This window comes from Palaemon carinicauda, chromosome 4, assembly GCF_036898095.1.
Source record: "Palaemon carinicauda isolate YSFRI2023 chromosome 4, ASM3689809v2, whole genome shotgun sequence".
NCBI lineage: Eukaryota > Metazoa > Arthropoda > Malacostraca > Decapoda > Palaemonidae > Palaemon > Palaemon carinicauda.
The window spans coordinates 71,264,082-71,285,401 of record NC_090728.1 but is presented as its reverse complement, the minus strand read 5'-3'; the positions used below and the strand labels follow the sequence as shown (position 1 = coordinate 71,285,401).

Sequence of the window (21,320 nt, the reverse complement as noted above, 5' to 3'; positions counted from 1 at the left end):
TTGAAGTATTAAGTTATAAATTAAATTAAGGGATTGTTATTTTAAGAAAATTTTATCCTTTTAATTGTTTTTCTTTAGATAATCTTCGATCTGTTTGCAAAGATTAACTAGCGTTCAGTTTATTTTTGTTACGCAGTTGTCAGTATCGTTACAATACAGTTTGTTCCGTAACCGAAATACAAACCACGCTATTTACAAAGGGTTATTACTTTTAGCGTAGCTGAAATGGCGAGCCATTAGAATTTAACGAGGGTGTATTACCCCCGCGCTAGTTAGCGGGGGGGGTAGGGGAGTGGTAGCTAGCTACCCCTCCTCCCCCTCACACACAGGTGAATACTCACTTTCACTTTTGGCTCGGACTGTGACAGACGTCTCTGTCTTGGTCCTCGCTTGGCAGCCATTGTCTGTTTTGTCTTTACTTAATCGCTTACTTTTCTTTTACTCAATATATATGTAAACATGTTTTCATGTTTGTATATATATTTGAGTATAGAAATAAGTAAGTTTCCTTTTCAGATGTGTGTGTGTAGTGTACGATATCTACGTGGAGGCCTCGGCAGTTAGGCCACCACGGCCTAATTTTATGGGTTGCGATCGAGTTTGACTTCGGTCTTTCTCTCTCTCTCTCTCTTGAGGTCGTTCACCCTTTTACTATGTTTTACTACGCCCTTGTAGCTTCCTTCCCGTGTGGGTGGGGTTGCTACGCCGTACATTTTGTCTCAATTAGTTTATGAATCTAATTGTAGTTGTTAATTTTTCAGCTTGTAGAACGATTCCTTTCGGGGTTTTCGTTTTTTCTTTAGTGTTCATTCATTTTTAAATTACATAATTACATAGTTACATAATTATAATTGTTATAATTCTGTTTTGGTTACAGCTCTCCTTCCGCGAGTGTAAGTGGTTGTGAGGGCACGTGCCTGTTGTGTAATTCTTGTTCCTTTTCCTCGGGATTACTCTTCGGAGCCTTCCCGGGGGAATGAATGTGTACTAATATTATTTGTTTTATTTTTTTACAGTTACCGATCTAGTTCGTTTCTGTAATATAGCAACGGTGTGAGCTGTCTGGTTGAGTCCTGGGGATTCGGCTGTTGCTGCCTCCCCCCTTGTATTGTCGTCAGGGGCGTGTCTCCTTCTACTGGTAGTACTCCCGTGTCGACGGACAGCTCTCCAGTTCATTTTAGAACAGTCAGGAGGCTTGCCTCCTTGGGCGGATAACTTTCCTTCCGAGGGAAGTTTTTTCCTGTCCAGGCTTGAGCTTTTCCTCTTTTGGGGGGTTCTTCTCTTGCCTTTTTTTTTCGTGCGACTATGCTCTTGGTGCTGAGCGGTCGCACCTGCAGTTTCGCTCAAGGGGCTGGGCAACTGCAGGAGCTCCTCTTCGGAGGATTGCCCCTTTTAGGTCACTGGCTGACCAGTCTCTTCCACGAAGTGTTTCTCTTTCGTTCGCGAGAGAGTACACTCATAGAGACTCCTCTTCGGAGGTTTCTTCTGTTGCTGTTGGCCTCCCTCGCCGTAAGGCCCTCCGTCCGCCTCGTCGTAAGGGCCTCTCATCTCCCTATAAGGGTGCTTGAGGCGCCTTTTTGAATCTCCGTTTGCAGCCTACAACTTCTTTTTCTCGATCTTCCGTCTTGGTGCAGATGGACAGCAGTCTAATCTCGTCTTCCGACGGGCAACGGTCTTCCCGACGGACAACGGTCTTCCCGACGGACAGCGGTCTTCCGACGGACATCAGTCTCCCGGCGGACAACGATCCCTTCGGGGCAAAGGGTTGCCCCCACGGGGGTTCTTCCCTTGCGTGTCAGGGTTTCCCTGTGCGCCCTTCTGTTCGTCAGCGCTCTCCTGTTCGTCAGCGCTTTCAAGATGATCTTCCCTGCGGTTCCTGTTACGTGCCCTGTGCGCCCACGTTCGCCCTCGCGATCTAGAACTTCGGTTCAGGTCGGGGTCAAGGACTCTTCTTCTTTGCGCAGGCTTCCACGCGTAGCCTTCTGCTCGTCAGCGATCATCAGCTCGTCAGCGATCATCAGCTCGTCAGCGATCATCAGCTCGCCAGCGATCGTCAGCTCGTCAGCGATCATCAGCTCGCCAGCGATCTCCGGATCGCCCACGTGTGTTACAGCTGGCTCGCCAACGTTCTCCAACACTTCTGAAGGAACATGGTTCGCCAGCTACTAGCTCAACTGCGGATGCTGATCGCCATCGCGCGACCCTCAACTGCAGATGCTGATCGCCATCGCGCGACCCTCAACTGCGGATGCTGATCGCCATCGCGCGACCCTGAACTGCGGATGCTGATCGCCATCGCGCGACCCTCAACTGCGGATGCTGATCGCCATCGCGCGACCCTCAACTGCGGATGCTGATCGCCATCGCGCGACCCTCAACTGCGGATGCTGATCGCCATCGCGCGACCCTCAACTGCGGATGCTGATCGCCATCGCGCGACCCTCAACTGCGGATGCTGATCGCCATCGCGCGACCCTCAACTGCGGATGCTGATCGCCATCGCGCGACCCTCAACTGCGGATGCTGATCGCCATCGCGCGACCCTCAACTGCGGATGCTGATCGCCATCGCGCGACCCTCAACTGCGGATGCTGATCACCATCGCACCCTTTCACGCGATCATTCACCTGCGCATGCTGCTCGCCATCGCACAACCCTGAACGATTGCCCGCTTACGCATGCTGCTCCTCATCGCACAACCCTGAACGATCGCCCTCTTGCGGATGCTGATCACCATCGCACCCTTTCACGCGATCATTCACCTGCGCATGCTGCTCGCCATCGCACAACCCTGAACGATTGCCCGCTTACGCATGCTGCTCCTCATCGCACAACCCTGAACGATCGCCCTCTTGCGGATGCTGATCACCATCGCACCCTTTCACGCGATCATTCACCTGCGCATGCTGCTCGCCATCGCACAACCCTGCACGATTGCCCGCTTACGCATGCTGCTCCTCATCGCACAACCCTGAACGCTCGCCCTCTGCGGATGCTGATCACCATCGCACCCTATCACGCGATCATTCACCTACACATGCTGCTCGCCATCGCTTACCGCCAGCGATCTTCTTCACCTACGCGGCAGCACGATCCCTCGCCGTCACGCCCATTCGCCTGCGCGCCCGCGCGATCGCTCGCCTGCGCGCCCGTGCGATCGCTCGCCCGCGCGATCGCTCGCCCGCGCGATCGCTCGCCTGCGCGCCCGCGCGATCGCTCGCCTGCGCGCCCGCGCGACCGCTCGCCTGCGCGCCCGCGCGACCGCTCGCCTGCGCGCCCGCGCGACCGCTCGCCTGTGCGCCCGCGCGACCATTCGCCTTTGCGCGACCGTTCGCCCTCGCGCGACCATAGTTCGCGGCGAATTCCACAGCCGGTGGTAGCAGCAGGGACGCGTGCTCCTAGGCGGCACTCGGGATCACCTCCATCCAAGCACAGGTTGGTAGTGCAGGACGAAGACAGGTCAGTACAGCATTCTTCCCACCTTCTTTTCAGGCAGGAACCGTCGTGTCCTCTCCAAAGGATCGCCCGATCCCTTTCACCTTAGCGAGGATTTCGGACTCTGTGTCCTTGGAGCAGCAGACATGGTTTGATCCGCTGGCACGGGCGTTAATGAGGTTTATGAAACCAGCACTCACCGGCCAGGGTAACAAACCAGCGGCTGTCTCTCCTACGCTGAAGAGAAAGAGAGGAGTGGACTTCGTGGTGACTTCCCCCAGGGCGAAGTTGGTTCCCAAGAGGTCGGTCTCGAGGGTCCCCTCTCCTGCACGAGTACTCTCTCCTTCTCCCGCCCTGGAAGGATTTTTGGCGGGGGGGCTTTCCGTTGAAGATTTCTCCATCGGACAAGGGGTGACTGCTTACCTCTTCCTCTGGGAGCTTACCAGGTTCTTTCCCTCCTCGGTTACGGCCCGAGGTTTGGTTCAAGGAAGCTACAGGAAGATCAAGGGTACTTTCCTCCTCTCGAGCTCAGGCACCTTGGCCTTTCGTCGTTAAGTATCTACTTGCGGACAAGCTCGATGTTGTACCATCTGGACGCACTGACTGAAGGCTTCCTTCGGGTGTCTCATCTGTGGAGGTCAACGACCTCAGACACCCTTCCATCCTTGAGAAGAGTTTTGTCTTTGCCCAAGGACAGAGACTTAAACATCTGCTGTGCGGAGTAAATCAACTTCCGGTTTCACTCCTCCAAGGCGCTTTCTTCCAGACTCTGCAGGGCTCCAGCTCCCTTTTCTTTCAACCACGTCGGCCTAAGTTATCGGCTACGACAACTGGGACAAGGTGTCCAATTGTAGTTTCCTCCTGTCAGGAACAGATGGCACGGGAGACTCCCCCGGGGGGGCATAGTCCTACAAGGAGTTCACGAACTCTAGGATTGCAGGTTTTTTCGCTGGGAGGATGCTTAAGGTTACTCATCCGAATGACAGCTTCCCGATGCCCATTCCCGCACAATCTCTGTGAGTAGCCAAGGATATCGCGCCTGCCGTCTCTGTCAGCGAATTCAGTGTCTCTGAACCTCTATGCCATAGCATCAGCAGAGTTGCCCGGTTGGGCAGAATGATCCATACCTTAGGCGAAGGTCTTCCTTAGGATCATCGACGGCTTCACCCCCGGCCCCCTCAGTCGATCCTTTCTTGTAAGGAAGGATCTGAGAGGGGATGTCCATAGTCGACCTCTCAGCCCTGATCAAGTTTGTCGAACAAACTTCGGCCAGCGTAGACCAGCAGAATCGATCAGACTGGTAACGAGGCGACAGGACTCCTTTAACCCTGGATCGGAAGGACGGGTACTTTCAGTTTCCATTCCATCCATCTTCCAGGGTGCTCGTCGAATTCAGCCTAAACTGCAAGTATTCCTGCTTATGATGCAGTGTGGCTATCCCGCCGTGGCATAGCAGGTTTGTTTCCCCAGAGAACTCTCCCTGCCTTCCTCTTGGCCGCTCAGGTGCAGACTTCCGCCTCCTCTGCTGTTTGGAGGGCTGGTCAACTCCGGTAGGCTCGGGTTTCGACCTTCTTCAGCGCCGGGACAAGCTTCCGAATGCTGACCATGAGTGTGGGCTCATGGTATTTTGCTTGGAGCCTTCTCTTCCTCTGCCTCAACATCTGGAGTATCTGGCCATGATATTGAGTCAACCGCCTTACCACGTTGGAAACCCCGCTTCTCGTCCGTCCAGCGAGGTTAAGCAACGTCGGTACTTGGATGGGTGGCCACCTGGGGACGCCAGATTCTGTTACCACATCCTCCGAGCCTTCCTTTCGGTTCACCGTGGCAAGACTGAGGAGAGTCGCAGTACCTGTTCTCAGTCAAGCAGAGTTTTCAGCCCTACCTTGGAACGTTTCCTAGTTCTTCTTTCCTCATTGACCCGTTTATAGTCCGAACGGTCGCCTCAGGATAAGTTCCATGTGGGGCGATCCAAGTTCCGGTGGCTTCAGGCAATGTTTAACCGGACTCCCTGGCCCTATGGGACCAGCGGAACTATTAAACCTGCAATGGGTGTTGACCTATGGAGCCTCTTGATGGTAGTGGATATTCTCGTCCTTTCCCCACATTCTTGATGCGGTTCTCGGACTCGTCAAAGGAAAGGGGGGGGGGCATGTTCCGGTCCAGGCCTATGGTCAAGACCTGAAGGATACCTCTCCATCATTCAGGCAGGCTTAAGGGCCTTAGTCTGGCCCCTCTTCAGATCCTACCGCTCCTGCCAAGTCGCCCCGTTGCGTGTCGACTTCATGCTAACCAGCAGGGGACGCATTTTCACACCTTCACATCTTGCAGTAGAGATATCGGGATGATTGAGATTCTCTCAATTCCACCATCGGCTCTCTCATTCCAGGCAGGGGAATGTTTCTCTCAGACTATCCGAGCAGAGCCTCATAGAGAGAGTGTACCTAGGGGTCTTTGACCTTGGGTAACCAGCAAGTGCTGGTCTGGGGGACCTGATCGCGACAGCTTGGAACCTCAAGCTTCCGCTAGTTTTCCCCCCAGTCTCAGACCCCGAGACTCTGGCAAGATGCATTCCGGTGATGGTGGGACAACTTCGACGCCTGCGTCTTCCCTCCTTTTTGTCTGCGGACAATGGGTCTCAACAAAACCAGGTTGTCTGTCAACCTTTCAATGGGAGAGCTCCACTGGGACTATGTGCAGAACGGTTTCTGGACCCTCTGCTTCCCCTGACGGAACTCCCGGGAGAGCTTCTCCCACGGCGCAGACTACTCAAGCAACCACACTGCGACATCTCTCCCGAACCGGGGCGTCGCTTCGGCTTCATGCCTGGAGACACTACGCTTCCTCCTCTAGAAGAGACAACCCGCTACAGTCGCGGTACGGAGGTCGCGTCATCTGCGATAGTCATCCACAGGGGTCTCCCAGGCAAAGTGAAGAGTCTAAGGTGGTTGGTGCCGTGGGAGATATACCTCTTCCCGTGAGGCCTCTTCTCCAGCAATAACGGTCTTATTGCCTTTCGGCGGGAGGAAACTCCTTTCCGCTCTTGGCAATGAAGCCTGTCGCTCAGCCTTTCCCTGACCTTCAGGCTTAAAGGAATAACTTTTTCCTGCCCGCTGGATCTATCCTCGCTCATGCGAAGCTACGATCGTCCCTGCCCTAGTCGGAGGAAGACCTCCAACTTGGAGCATGGCTCGGACTTTTAGTCCTTTAAGAGATCTTCTCAAGACCCTTTTACGACAGGCCTCGGATTGTATTCCGCCCTGGGTCTTCTGCTCACTCTGGCCACGGCCAGTGTGTAAGCAATCTTCTTGGTCTCTTACTACTCCCCCCCTTTCTAAGGAAGAGGGGAAGGCAACATTCAGGCTCGCTCCTGAGTTGTTGGCTAGACTCAGAATCTGAGGGTCCCGACCCTTCGGTCCGATTCATTCAAGATTTTGAGTCTCCATTCTGTGTCTGATGTCCCAAGACCTTCTCTTTCTGGCCAGTACAGGAATCGAGAGGTTAGCGCTGGGAACAGCTGCAGTTTGGCCTCAGTTGCAGCCGATTTGGGAACACAAGGAGGACATGGGGGGAGAGTCACCAGTATACCTCTTCAGCCCGGACTCAAGGACATTCATCTCGACCTGTCTTCAGACCCTCCCCCGTCACGTCGCCCTACAGCACGATGTTGGATACATCGCAACGTCCCTCGCCTTCGAGTAATACTACTCTGTGACGCAGGTGCTACAAGCTGGAGTCTGGAAGCGTCTGATGACCTTCGCAGCCCGCTTCCTGCAGGGCGTGACCCACAGGAGTCTCGATACGTTTTCTATCGCTCTGTGGTGGCTACACAACAGCTGGTCTAACCTCAGGCTCCTTTTTGGACAGGTAGCAGAAGGTTGAGGGCATTGTTATCAGGTTTTAGTCTGCATGAACGAAAGAAGTATGTCTGGCCCTTACTTCTTTCTTCATCATCCCCTCTACGGGGAAGCAGCATCCTGGTCTCTGCATAGCTGACCTCGAACCTCTGCAGGTAAACCATGCTTCCTTGTGTTCCGAGTATTGAGTCAATACTGTCGCGTCCCCCATACCCTGACGAGGTGGTATTGGGAACGTCTTAACCCAGAGTTCCTTCTGGAACTCCAGGTCAACTGCCTAAGACGGGTCACACTTCTTCCTTCACACACAAGCTTACGTAGGCCACATGGTTCCTTGCGGTGCAAGGAACTTGTGAGGTGCAGGGACTCCTTTTCTCGAGTGCGACTCACTCGGATTCTGAGTCCCCGGGTAAAGCCAAAGCCAGTATGGCTGGGGACTTTCCACCCTTCCTAAGGGATAAGTCACCCTTTGTAAATAGCGTGGTTTGTATTTCGGTTACGGAACAAATGACAAATTCGAAGATAATTTGTATTTTTCCTAACCATACAAACCTTAGCTATTTACACATATTTGCCCGCCAGCCCTGTCCCCCAAGACAAGTCCTACCTCTAAGTGAAAGTGAGTATTCACCTGTGTGTGAGGGGGAGGAGGGGTAGCTAGCTACCACTCCCCTACCCCCCCCGCTAACTAGCGCGGGGGTAATACACCCTCGTTAAATTCTAATGGCTCGCCATTTCAGCTACGCTAAAAGTAATAACCCTTTGTAAATAGCTAAGGTTTGTATGGTTAGGAAAAATACAAATTATCTTCGAATTTGTCATATTACAATATTTTGTAGCGATTTTTATGAATAGTACATTCTTCTTACATCTCAAGTTTTTAAGTTGTACTATATAAAAGGAACATTTTATTTTGCAATTAATTGGTCCTTTCAGTATTTTTCCTTAGTCAAGATTAAAGGAAGTTACAGTTCAGTTGATGTTTGTACGATGTAGTATTCTTTACAATCGATGTAGCGCACAATTCTATGTATCGTTGTTTACTTGGTGGTTTTTGGAATACTAAAATTGTTTGTATATTAATTGTAGATGTTCCAATGGGTACGGGTGATAATTCGCCTTTTATTGGAACCCCTTAATTTAAGGGTTTATTTTAATTTATAAATATTATATCTATTAAGGTAATATTTAATATTTTGTTGCATTTATATGGGATTCAGTGACTTTTGCATTCCCATTCAAACCATTGACAAAATTGTAAGTCTCTCTCTACGGAGTTCATTTCGTTTGAGAGAGCGTATACTTTGGTTTATACTTTGGTTTTCAGATAATTGTGAAGATATCTTTTTACTAAAGAGTAAAATGCAAACTTTTTAGTGCTAAATTAGGCAGTGAATTTTATTCAGTGAAGAGTGCTTCTATTCGAACCTGGCGTTATCCTAGCCTTAGACCTCTGTCAAGCTCCTGGACCTATGGGAGAAGTTAAGTCGAACGGCGAAAGGAATCGAGAGGGTAGCCAGGCGTTACAGTCTTTTAAGACTCGAACAGAAGTCCTCTCAAGCATTTTCTGTTGATCCCCAGAACACTCACCCTCGCTATAGATAAGGCGAGGTATTAGTGTTTTCAAACATTAAACGCGCGCTTCAGGCGCTAAGCTGAAAACAAAATTAGTTTTCGTTCTGCGTGTGTTACTTTTCTTGCGGCACGGACGTAGTGCCACCGCGTCCACCTGATCGGTGTCGTCTCCAGACAGTGGGAAGCGCTGTGGGATCGACGAAGATAATGCTGCATACGTTTCGCCTAATGTTGATCCTTCATCTTTGCTATTAGACATGAAACAGCAACTATCTTTGTTTATCAGCCTGCCGTTGGCAGTGCGGTTGGATGTCAAGATTCCGGTTTTTGACGCGGTCGCACAGGCGACGTGTCTTTAATGGTAATGACTCGTTGTCGCACAGGCGGCCTACCAGCCGCAATGTTCAGTGGTGGGAGAAGGTGAATGCATCACTTCGATTACCTGCTCAACGCCAACCGACCGCTCATAACGTCTAGTATCAGTTTATTCAGGCGCGCCGACGTTCACCAGGCAGCAGAGTATGCTACCAAGCGACATGACAAACAGCAGAGCTGGCGAAGCGTCAGCGGAACGGTGCATCAACGGAAGAGGAACATCAACGAAGCGGAGCGTCAGCGTCAGTGTGGACGCTTCGCTACCAATGACAATAGACTTTGATGTCTGCCTGACCATGACCGTCTAGCGTTGAGTCATTGTTGCTCCAGGCGCTATATTAAGAAATAAATCATAACTAGAAAGATATTATATTCTCGGACCAAGGCCTGCTGGGCTAATTCTTGGTTGGGAGAACTAGAATTAAAACCTCTAAGCATTGAGGTCTGAATTCAGAATCCTAAGGAGTGGATTCCTAGGAATCAAGACTTCTCTTCCTAGGATAGAATATTGTAGGAGGAAGGGAGTAACTTTCAGAAACTCATGAGAGTTTTTCTGAAGAGTTTCCCTCTTATTTTATACCTGCTGCTCCTCGTTCCGACCTCAGAGTTTTCGCTAGTTGCGTTGATGGTGTCTCTATTTGTTTTATTTTTATTACTAGCCAGGGTACAACCCTAGTTGAGAAAGCAACTTGCTTTAACCCAAAGGGCTCATATAGGGAAAGATGGCTCAGTAAGGAAATAAGAAAATAAATAAATAAATAAATTAACATTAAATCATTCTCAGAAAAGTAACAAACCTTACTGTAGAGTTTGATGCAGTGCCTGCAGCTGCAACAGCAGGAAGTGCATTAAGGCCTTTATGAGAATAGAGCGTAAGAGTATATCTCCCTCCACGAGCAGATCTTTTATGATTTAATGTATTATGTTTTAAAACTTTCTTGTTTAGTGACTCGTAAACATGGCACAGTGCACTGGAGGAGACGTTTGTTCGTGTTCGTCTTACTCCTAGCCCTACACCTCTTCCTTACTTTCCAACCCCTGGGAGAAGGAAAGTCGGTGGGCTGAGGTACATCGCGGACCTTGTGCGTTAAACGTATGTTCCGCCGAGCGATCCTGTTGATGCAGTCCAAGACGTTCCCTCTCCGCTTTGGAATGATGAAGTAAAGCTCTTTTCTTCACCTACGATTGTCGAACTATGACGTCACAACCATGTGACATAGTCTCTTGAGAAGAGCAAAGTTTGAATGTCTTGAAGCGATCAGTTCGTCATCGCTATGGTATCACGGATCTTGTAACTTTTTTCTGCGTAATAGGACGCAGTTCCCTGACGAGGATGATGTTCTACTTTTTCTCTTTCTACTAGACTAGGAAGTTACTCGTCATGTACGGACGTGAACAGAACTTACCCTCGCAGCAGGCGTGTCGTGATGCTTAAACTGGTAGCAATCGAGAGTGTTTTTCATCCACGAGAGAAGCGGAAGTCAGACAAGTCGCATACAATCCTAGCTCTTCCTCTGGAATCTTACGCACTTTCAGGGAGGAAAGAGTTTGTCCTCGTCGAAGGACGCAAAACCTAGACTTGGTAGTCATCAATCTATACGTCCAAGACCTTTCAGGAGTCGTATGTTTTCTAATAGTGTAACTTATCCTGCAGTAACTGATGTTCGCCGGAAGTTTTTCTTTTTGAAAGAAGGCGACGTGTCAGCACCAAAATCGTGTAAGACACATAGTTCTTCGAGAGAAAAGGTGCTCAGTTTGCTTCTGTTCACGCTTCTTCTCCTTCCCCAGTTTGGGGAAATGTCGAATACTTTCTTCTGGGGTCTAGCGACTACTGTTGACGGTATCTCACAGCATTGGATACGTTCTGGTCGTGCATAAGGCGTGCTTGAAATGTCATAAGGACTCTCCCAGGTTGCTCACGGGAGCCCCGATATTCTCCCACGCGCGAGCGCCATTATTCTCCCTCGCGCGAGCGCCATTATTCTCCCTCGCGCGAGCGCCATTATTCTCCCTCGCGCGAGCGCCATTATTCTCCCTCGCGCGAGCGCCATTATTCTCCCTCGCGCGAGCGCCATTATTCTCCCTCGCGCGAGCGCCATTATTCTCCCTCGCGCGAGCGCCATTATTCTCCCTCGCGCGAGCGCCATTATTCTCCCTCGCGTCATTATTCTCCCTCGCGTCATTATTCTCCCTCGCGCCATTATTCTCCCTCGCGCCATTATTCTCCCTCGCGCCATTATTCTCCCTCGCGCCATTATTCTCCCTCGCGCGAGCGCCAATATCCTCCCTCGCGCGAGCGCCAATATCCTCCCTCGCGCGAGCGCCAATAGCCTCCCTCGCGCGAGCGCCAATAGCCTCCCTCGCGCGAGCGCCAATAGCCTCCCTCGCGCGAGCGCCAATAGCCTCCCTCGCGCGAGCGCCAATAGCCTCCCTCGCGCGAGCGCCAATAGCCTCCCTCGCGCGAGCGCCAATAGCCTCCCTCGCGCGAGCGCCAATAGCCTCCCTCGCGCGAGCGCCAATAGCCTCCCTCGCGCGAGCGCCAATAGCCTCCCTCGCGCGAGCGCCAATAGCCTCCCTCGCGCGAGCGCCAATAGCCTCCCTCGCGCGAGCGCCAATAGCCTCCCTCGCGCGAGCGCCAATAGCCTCCCTCGCGCGAGCGCCAATAGCCTCCCTCGCGCGAGCGCCAATAGCCTCCCTCGCGCGAGCGCCAATAGCCTCCCTCGCGCGAGCGCCAATAGCCTCCCTCGCGCGAGCGCCAATAGCCTCCCTCGCGCGAGCGCCAATAGCCTCCCTCGCGCGAGCGCCAATAGCCTCCCTCGCGCGAGCGCCAATAGCCTCCCTCGCGCGAGCGCCAATAGCCTCCCTCGCGCGAGCGCCAATATCCTACCGCGCGCGACACTACTGAACTATGCATGGCAAGGTCGCCATCGCCTCATTCCCCTCCCCGCAAGCGCATACCACCGCGCATTGTGGGAAAAGGGAAACATCCAGAGGGGTCCAGGATCCCAGAGCCACCACAGGCGAACCCACCAATGTTGGGGACTCTTCCCAGGGATCCTTGAATTTCTGTCCCTTAAAGGGGTATGTCTGACAGTGCGTCTGTCATCCAACAGGCCTGGTTCGGTGCACTGATCAGAGCCGTAACGCAGGCTTTCAAGCCTGTCTTCTCTGAATTCGGACACAGAACCATTGCTTCTTCTACCCCTTTGAAGAGAAAAAGAGGAGTTCCAGACGCGGTCACTTCCCCAAGGGCAAAACTGACTTAACGCAGACCTTTGAGGCCGGTTCCTTCTTTTCCTCAGACTCCCTCTCCTTCCCTTTCAGACGCACCAAGTCTTGAACTTGTGGGCAAATACCATCCTGAAACGTCGGGATGCAGTAGCTGAGAGATTCCATCAGAAGGTCCCTAGCACCGAGATCAATAGGCTCAGACATTCCTCCCTAGAGGGATCCGTCTTGTTCGAGCCTAAGGATGTGGAACATGCCGCTGAGAGGTGGAGGAAGTCTCAACAAAACTCCCTCCTTCATAGGGCTTTAACATCCAAACCCTATAAGCCTCCAGCACCACAGCAGTCCCGTCCAGGCAAGACCACTAAGACGACAACAGCAGCGAAGACCTTGGTGTCTAAACCCTTTCCTGTCAAAGAAAGGAAAGGCAAAAAGTCCTCCAGGGGAGGCAAGAATCCTAGAGGGAGCAGCCGAGGCTGCAAACGCTAGGGTAGGCAGTCCCCCTGCATGTCCACCAGTGGGGGGATGCCTACAAAGATGCTCAAACAGGTGGAAGCAACTCGGGGCCGATTCCTGCAAAATCTCTGTAATCAGTCTAGGATATCGCGTCCCGTTCATAACATCTCTACCTCCCCTGACGACGAATCCCGTGTCATTGAGCTCCCTTGCCATGGGATTGGCAAGAGGGCAAGCCCTTTGGGCAGAAGTCCAGACCCTGTTGAAGAAGGGCGCTCTTCAAGAGGTTCTCGACGGATCTCCAGGCTTCTTCAGTCGACTCTTTCTTGTAAAGAAGGCGTCTTTAGGCTGGAGACCAGTCATCGACCTGTCAGCTCTGAACCAGTTTATCAAACAAACTCCGTACAGCATGGAGATGGCGAACACTGTCAGACTAGCAGTAAGACCGCAAGACTTCATATGCACACTGGACCTAAAGGACGTGTACTTCCAGATCCCAGTCCATCCGTCTTCAAGGAAGTACTTAAGATTCAGCCTAGACAAGAGAAAGTACCAGTTCAAGGTGCTGTGCTTCGGTCTCTCCACAGCACCACAAGTCTTCACCAGAGTGTTCACCCTAGTATCATCTTGGGCACACAGGATTGGCATCCGTCTCCTCCGTTATTTGGACGACTGGTTAATCCTAGCAGACTCAGTGTCAACCCTTCTCCAACACCGAGACAAACTTCTGAGACTTTGCTAAGGTCTGGGGATCATGGTAAATCTCGAGAAGTCTTCACTGCTTCCCACTCAAAGACTGGTATACCTAGGCATGTTTATAGACACCACTCTCCACAAAGCTTTCCCATCAGATGACAGGATAGCAAGGCTGAGGAAGGTCACAAGACCTTTTCTCAGATGAGAACAACTTCCAGCCCAATCGTGGTTCCGTCTCCTCGGTCACCTTTGATCGCTTGCCCGTCTAGTTCCCAATGGTCGCCTCAGGATGAGAGCCCTCCAGTTGCGACTCAAGTCCCGGTGGAATCAAGCATACGACTCCCAGGGTATCCAGATACCCATGGGACCTGCGGAACTGACGGATCTCCAGTGGTTGGTGGCAGACGAGAACCTACGAAAAGGAGTGGACCTTCTCGTCCTCCCCCCGGATTTGATGCTGCTTTCGGACGCTTCAAAAAAAAAGGGTGGGGGGCCCATGTGCTGCACCACACGACCTCAGCCCTCTGGTCAGAGTCAGAAAAGTACCTCCACATAAATCTCGTAGAGATGAAGGCCGTCTTTTTGGCCCTTCAACAGTTCCAACAGTACCTGGTAAGTCACTCTGTGGTGGTGATGAGCAACAACACCTCAGTAGTGGCCTACATCAACAAACAAGGAGGTACTTTTTCATTCACAGCAACTATCCCATCTAGCAGTAAAGATGCTGAGATGGGCCAAAATCCACTCGATACCACTATCGGCACGTTTCATACCGGACAAAAGGTCTGTGCTCGCCGACAATCTGAGCAGAGCATCTCAGATAGTGAGTACCGAGTGGTCTTTGGATCATCTAGTAACCAACAAAGTTCCGACTTTGTGGGGTTCTCCGACTGTGGACCTCTTCACAACGGCGCTGAACTTCAGGCTACCGCTGTACTGTTCCCCAGTCCCAGACCCCAAGGCTCTCTGGCAAGATGCTTTGCAACAACTGTGGGACAACATCGACGTTTACGCCTTTTCCCCGTTCTGCCTGATGAGGAGGGTACTCAACAAGACCAGAACATCGGTCAATCTTTCAATGACCCTCATAGCTCCGCTATGGCATCACGCGGAATGGTTTCCGGACCATCTGCAACTCCTAATGGAGCCACTAAGAGAACTCCCTCCACGACACAGTCTACTCAAACAACCACATGCCAACATCTTCCACAAAGCCGTAGGTTTACTACAGCTTCATGCCTGGAGAGTATCCAGCATCTCCTCTCTGAGACAGGATTTTCGCAACAAGTTGGGATGAGGATGTCTGAACACCTGCGAAAGTCTTCAGCAGCAGTCTACCAGGCAAAGTGGAAAGTCTTCTGTGGTTGGTGTTGTGGAAGGGGTATCTCTCCACTCGATGCCACTATTCCCACAATAGCTGAGTTCCTCGTGTATTTGCGTGAAGAAATGCGCCTTTCAGTCTCGGCAGTGAAAGGCTATCGCTCAGCCTTAAGTCTCGCCTTCAGGCTGAAAGGAATGGACATTTCCTCATTGCTAGAATTTTCTCTACTCATACGTAGTTATGAACTTACCTGCCCTCAGTCGGAAGTGAGACCTCCCCCATGGAACGTGGTTCGAGTTCTCAGGTCTCTTAAGAGACCTCCCTATGAACCATTACGCCAGGCATCAGATCGCCACCTAACCTGGAAGACGGTATTCCTGCCAGCTTTTGCCTCGGTCAAGCGAGTTAGCGAACTTAATGGTCTCTCATATGACATTACCCAGACCATCTCTTACTATGCCCAGTAAGGAGTTTGAGGCTGTACCTTAAAAGAACAGCCGCAGCCCGTCCTCGTGTGCCAGCACTATTCGTCAGCACAGGAAGGACTAAGAGGAGGGTCACCAAGAACACCATCTCTGCATGGATTCGCAGGGTCATTGACGTGGCACTGAATCCAGACCCTCCTCCGTCACGTCGCCCCAGAGCACATGATGTCGGGCATAGCTACGTCCCTGGCCTTCAAAAGAAATTTTTCAGTGACGCAGGTTCTTCAAGCTGGGGTGTGGAAACGTCAAACAACGTTCACATCCCATTACCTGCAAGACGTGACCCACAGGAGACTCGATACGTTCTCTATCGGTCCTGTGGTGGCTGCACAACAGCTGGTTTAAAACTTCAACCTCCTTATTGGACAAGTAGCAGAAGGTTGAGGGCATTGTTACCCAGTTTTAGTCTGCATGAATGAAAAGGTTTGACTGGCCCATATTCTTTTCTTCATCATCCCCTCTCTTGGGGAAAGCAGCATCCTGGGTTCTCTGCATAGCTGACCTCAAACCACTACAGATAAACCATGCTCCCTTGTGTTCTTAGTATTAAGATTAATACTGTTACGTCCCCATACCCTGACGAGGTGGTATTGGGAAAGTCCTAGTCTACAAGTTTCCATCTAAAGAACTTCAGAACAACTTTCTAGGACGAATCACACTTCTTCATACCTTCACACACAGCTTGTGTGGGCCTCAGACCTTGCGTAGCAAAGTTCTAATGAGGTGCAGGGACTCCTTATTTCTTGGGTGCTTACACACTCAAATAAGGAGTCCCTGGGCAAAGCCAAAAGCCAGACTGGCTGGGACGACCACCCTTCCTAATGGGTGAGTCACCCATATTAAATAGCGTGGTTTGTATTCCAGTTACGGAACAAATGACAAATTCGTAGATAATTTTTCCTAACTATATTAACCTTAGCTATTTATCCAAACTTGCCCGTCAGCCCTATCCCCTTTGAAGTCCTACCTCCAAGGAAAGTGAGCTCGAGCACAGGTGTGTGAGATGTGGGGGGGGGGGGGGGTAGCAAGCTACCCTCCCCTACCCCCGCTGACTAGCGGTGTGGGTAGTCAGCCCTCGTTAGGAATTAATGGCTTGTCATTTCAGCTACGCCGAAAGTAATACCCCTATTAAATAGCTAAGGTTTGTATACTTAGGAAAAATACAAATTATCTACTAATTTGTCCTGTTAAAATGTTAATGGCCATTTCAACTTCACTGAAATCATACTCTGGTAAAGGATTTGGGTTTGTAGTTAGGACAAATACAAATTACTGTATCTAATAAAATTTGTGATTTTAACTGTACAGTAGTATTAGCTTTAGAAATGATGATTTTATTATAAGTAATTGGTTTTTTTTTCAACAGAAGTTTGAGTTTATCCAGCATGGGTGTCAAGGATTGTGTAGACAATGTCATTAAGTCCGAGGAGGACCAACGACTATATCGCGCTCTTATCCTTGAAAATGACTTGAAGGTTCTTTTAATATCAGACTCGACAACAGACAAATCTGCAGCTGCTATTGATGTTCACATAGGTAAGATAATGTGGGTTCCAGTAGTTCGTCGTTTCCAGTTGTGATGTTTAGAATGGGAATCTTTTTTCATACTCTATGTATACATTAGATGAAGTTAATTAACAGTACTGGTAAAAGTTGTGCTTTAAATGTTACTTGTTCCTAAACAGATATGAACCCTCATCCTTTAATTGGAGTATGATTTCAGTTTGGCTGAATTTGGCAGTAATAATTTTAAGGAAATGTGTTGGTAGTTACTTGGGGTTGGCGATTAAAGGGGCCACTTTGATTTTAGCCACTGGTACTTTTGCTGTCAATATCTTGACTTTTTAAATATAAAACTTACCCGCTGGTTATATAATGGCTAAAGTCCCTGACGCCTCGGCAGGAAATTCAAAATCTCTTGCGCAGCTTAGCGCAGATATGCCAGGTGTACCCCAGCGCCCTCGCGGTACAACAGGCAGAACTATACTCAACCAATTCAGATTGTTCTGCCGCCATAGCTGGCTGTACTATTGGAAATTCTCTCTCGTTTTCTTACTCTGTTTGGACGTTATTTGGTGATGTATTAACGTTTTTGAGTTTTGGTTTTATTTGATCTGTGATCACGTATTTATAACTTAAAAGGTAGGGTTAGAAGATTTTTCAACCTATTTTAAACCTCACGAAAGCATAGGGGCGAAATGTAAACATTTCGACCATTGATGTCGTCACAGCCTCTTCCGTAGGCTAAAAGTCTGTCTTGCTTTGTACAAAGAATATAAGTGAATATGCTTTTAGAGTAATAAGTTATAAATTAAATTAAAAGAATTATTTTGAGAAAATTTTTATCCTTTTAATAGTTTTCTTTAGATAATCTTCGATCTGTTTGCAAAGATTAACTAGCGTTCAGTTTATTTTTGTTACGCAGTAGTCAGTATCGTTACGATGTTACAATATATTGTAGCGATTTTATGAATAGTACTTTCTTCTTACTTCTCAAGTTTTAAATTGTACTTGTTCCGTAACCGAAATACAAACCACGCTATGTACCTTGGGTTTACCTTTTAGCGTAGCTGAAATGACGAGCCAATAGTTTTTAACGAGGGTTAATTACCCCCGCGCTAGTTAGCGGGGGTAGGGGAAGGGATAGCTTGCTACCCCTCCCCCTCCACACACCGGTGATTTGCTTCACTTCACTTTTGGCTCCGGCGATGAACAGACGTGTCTGTCCATCGTCCTCGTTGACAGCCTTTAATCTTTTTCTGCTTTCTCTTTAAGTTTGTGTGTGTGTGTTAGAAGTTGACCACCTTTATGATTACTATGCGTACGTGTCCTGGAATTGCCGGCCGCCCTTGTGGTACTGTTATGTCGGCCGTGGACACTGATACTCACACCCTTTGCCCGCAGTGTCGAGGCCGACGGTGTGATCAGGAAAACAAGTGTAGTGAGTGCAGGGAGTGGTCTGCCTCCCAGTGGGAGAGGTTTGGCCGCCGGCGTAAGAAGAAGTCTAAGAGAGACCGTTCTCCTTCCGGGGTTGCCTTGAAGGAAGAGGGTTCTCGGGACTCTTCTTTCGCCGCCCAAACCTCCTCCGAAGCTCCCCCTCGTTCGGCTCCTAAGGAGAGTCGGCCGAGTGGGAGCGCTGGCCCTAGTTCTGTTTCCCGACCTTGGGTTGGGGGAGAGGGCGTCGCCTCCCATAGCGGGGCGGTTCCTCCTCCTCCCCCGGGGGAGGTTATTGATGAATCCTTGTCTAACGATGATCTTTTTCAGATTTGGGCTTCCCTGGGGCTTAAGGGCTTGCCCTCCAGGGTTTCCCTGATTGACCTTGTCCAGTTGGGGGCCGCCGTTAAGCAGTCGCCGGTTATAGCAGAGGTAGATCCTCTGTCTATCGTCGACGTCGTGGTGGCAGAGGCTTCCGACGGGGCGGGGCAATCCTCTGCAGGTGCAGTTGTGGATGTTGGTGCTGACGGCTCTCCTCCCCCTTCCGTACATCCTTCGAAAGGGGAAGGGAGTCTTGCGGGCTCTTCTGCTGTCCAGCTTCCCTCTTAAGGGGAGTGCTTTGACTGAGACTCCCCTTCGGAGGACTGATGGTCCTGACGATCTTCCTCGTGGCCGCCTTCGCCGTAAGGCTCACCGTCCGCTGCGTCGCAAGGGCCTCCCGTCTCCTTATAAGGGTGCTAAGAGGCGCCTTTTTGGATCTTCTCCTTCTTCCTCCGAAGGGGACTCTCCTCGCCGTAAACAGCCTGCAGCTCCAGCTTCATTAGACCTCTCTGGGGATCGGTCTCCTACGCCTTCCAGACCTTCAACTTCTGGGGCAGATGTTCAGCAACCTGACCTCGTCACCTGACGAGCAACGGTCCCTTCGGGGCAAAGGGATTCTTCCCTTACGCGTGCAGTGTTAGCGCACAGGCGCTCTCCTGCTCGTCAGCGCTCTCCTGTTCGTCAGCACTCTCCTGTTCGTCAGCGATCTGTTCGCCAGCGATCTCCTGTTCGCCAGCGCTCTCCACATGTTCGCCCCTCTTCTCGCCAGCGCTCTCCTGAGGACATCCTTCAACCTGTTGTTCCTGAAGAGCGCCCAGCGCGCCAGCGTTCCCCTGCTCGCCCTTCTGCAGTGTTAGCGCACAGGCGCTCTCCTGCTCGTCAGCGCTCTTCTGACCGTCAGCGCTCTCCTGTTCGTCAGCGCTCTTCTGAGGACCAACGCCCTTCTGCTCGCCAGCGCTCCCCTGTGGTCTCCGAATATCCTGCAGTTCCTGTTGTGCGCCCTGCTCGCTATCAGTCTCCTGAGCGCCCTCGCGATCCTCAGCTTGTTCCTGCACAACATCGCTCGCGTTCTCCAGTGCGTGTTTCTAAAACACACGTTCGCCCACGCGCTTCCTGTTCCTGTACGTTCACCTTTGCGCCCCGCGCCAACTGTTCCTTCACAGGATTCCACGCGTTGCCCTCTTGCTCGCCACCGATCACAGACGATTCAACAATCGCCTGCTCGTCAGCGTTCTCCTACGCGTCAGCGATCACCTGAACATCGGCGATCACCAGACCGCCCGCGCGACCTATCGCCTGCGCGCATGCGTTCTCCAACGTGCCGTCGCCCAGAGGATCTTGAAGGACATGGGTCTCCCTCTGTTAGCTTCGCCTGCGCTACCTACGCGCTATCGCTCGCCAACGCGTCACCATGCGCCAACGCGCCGTCGCTCGCCTGCGCGCCAGCGTTCACCAGCGCACCACCGATCGCCTGCTCGCAATCGCTCTCCCACGCGCTACAGGTCTCCTGACCAACGTCACCAGCGATCTTCGGAGCGTTCTCGCTCGCCCGCGCGGCAACGCGTTCCTTCACCGACGCATTCGTTCACTGGCTCGCCCACGCGCTCGTTCGCCTGTACGCCCTCGCGCCCGCACCCGCGCGACCACTCGCCTGCGCGCCCGCACCCGCGCGACCACTCGCCTGCGCGCCCGCACCCGCGCGACCACTCGCCTGCGCGCCCGCGCAACCGTTCGCCTACGCGCGACCGCTCGCCTACGCGCGACCGCGCGACCGTTCGCCTACGCGCGACCACCGTTCGCGCCGAATTTCACAACCAGTGACAGCAGCAGGAACGCGTGTCACCAGACCGCGCTCAGAATCGCCTCCACCAAAGCGCAGGACCATTGTGCAGGACAAGGACGACACTTCAGAGAGGTCAGTGCGTCTTTCTTCTCCCTTTCCTTTTCAGGCAGGTCCAGTGGTGTCCACTCCGAAGGATCGCTCGATCCCTTTCCCTCCAGCTGGGATTTCGGACTCTGTATCCGTGGAGCGACAGACTTGGTTTGGTCCTCTGATGCGGGCGTTAGTGAGGGTTATGAAGCCAGCACTCGCCGATCAGGGGAACAAACCAACGACTGCCTCACCTCCGCTGAAGAGAAAGAGAGGAGTGGACTTCGTGGTGACTTCCCCCAGGGAGAAGTTGGTTCCTAAGAGGTCTGTCGGGAAGGCCCCATCCCCTTCGCAGCCGTTTTCTCCTTCTCCCGTGGACGAGGCTTTTCCGTCCTCGGGTGAGTCCAGTGAGGCGATAGTGTCCCCCTCGGCACCAAGGGGGGAGCCTTCTCTTCATGGAGGAGAAGCGTCTCGCGCAGAAGGGGCTCTCTGAACCTCTTTGTTGGGATCCTGTATCCCTCCCAGGAGGGACCCCAAGGACTCCAAGACCATCCCGAAATCGTCTTCAAGGATTCGCCAGGAACCCGCTGCTCCCCGGGGGAACGTCCACGCTTCGCCCCAGGAAGTGATTCCGGGGACGGGAGACTTAGCTGCCAGCCCGCAAGGAGGAGACCAGCAGGTATCTGAACATGCCTTCTGGCAGGTCCTGAGCCTGAGGAGGCAACTCAACGGGTTCATGGATCCCGTGATCGCCCCCAGAGAAGGCA

General features: G+C 51.7%; 1 protein-coding gene across 1 annotated transcript in view; it reads left to right on the top strand.

Annotated features, from left to right (window-relative positions):
- Window positions 1-21,320, top strand: part of Ide (Insulin degrading metalloproteinase) — a 511,525-nt gene that overhangs the window by 14,548 nt on the left and 475,657 nt on the right. The window contains exon 2 of the mRNA XM_068372359.1: window positions 16,795-16,964. Coding sequence (XP_068228460.1) covers window positions 16,795-16,964 — 170 coding nt within the window. The remainder of the gene's footprint in view (window positions 1-16,794; window positions 16,965-21,320) is intronic.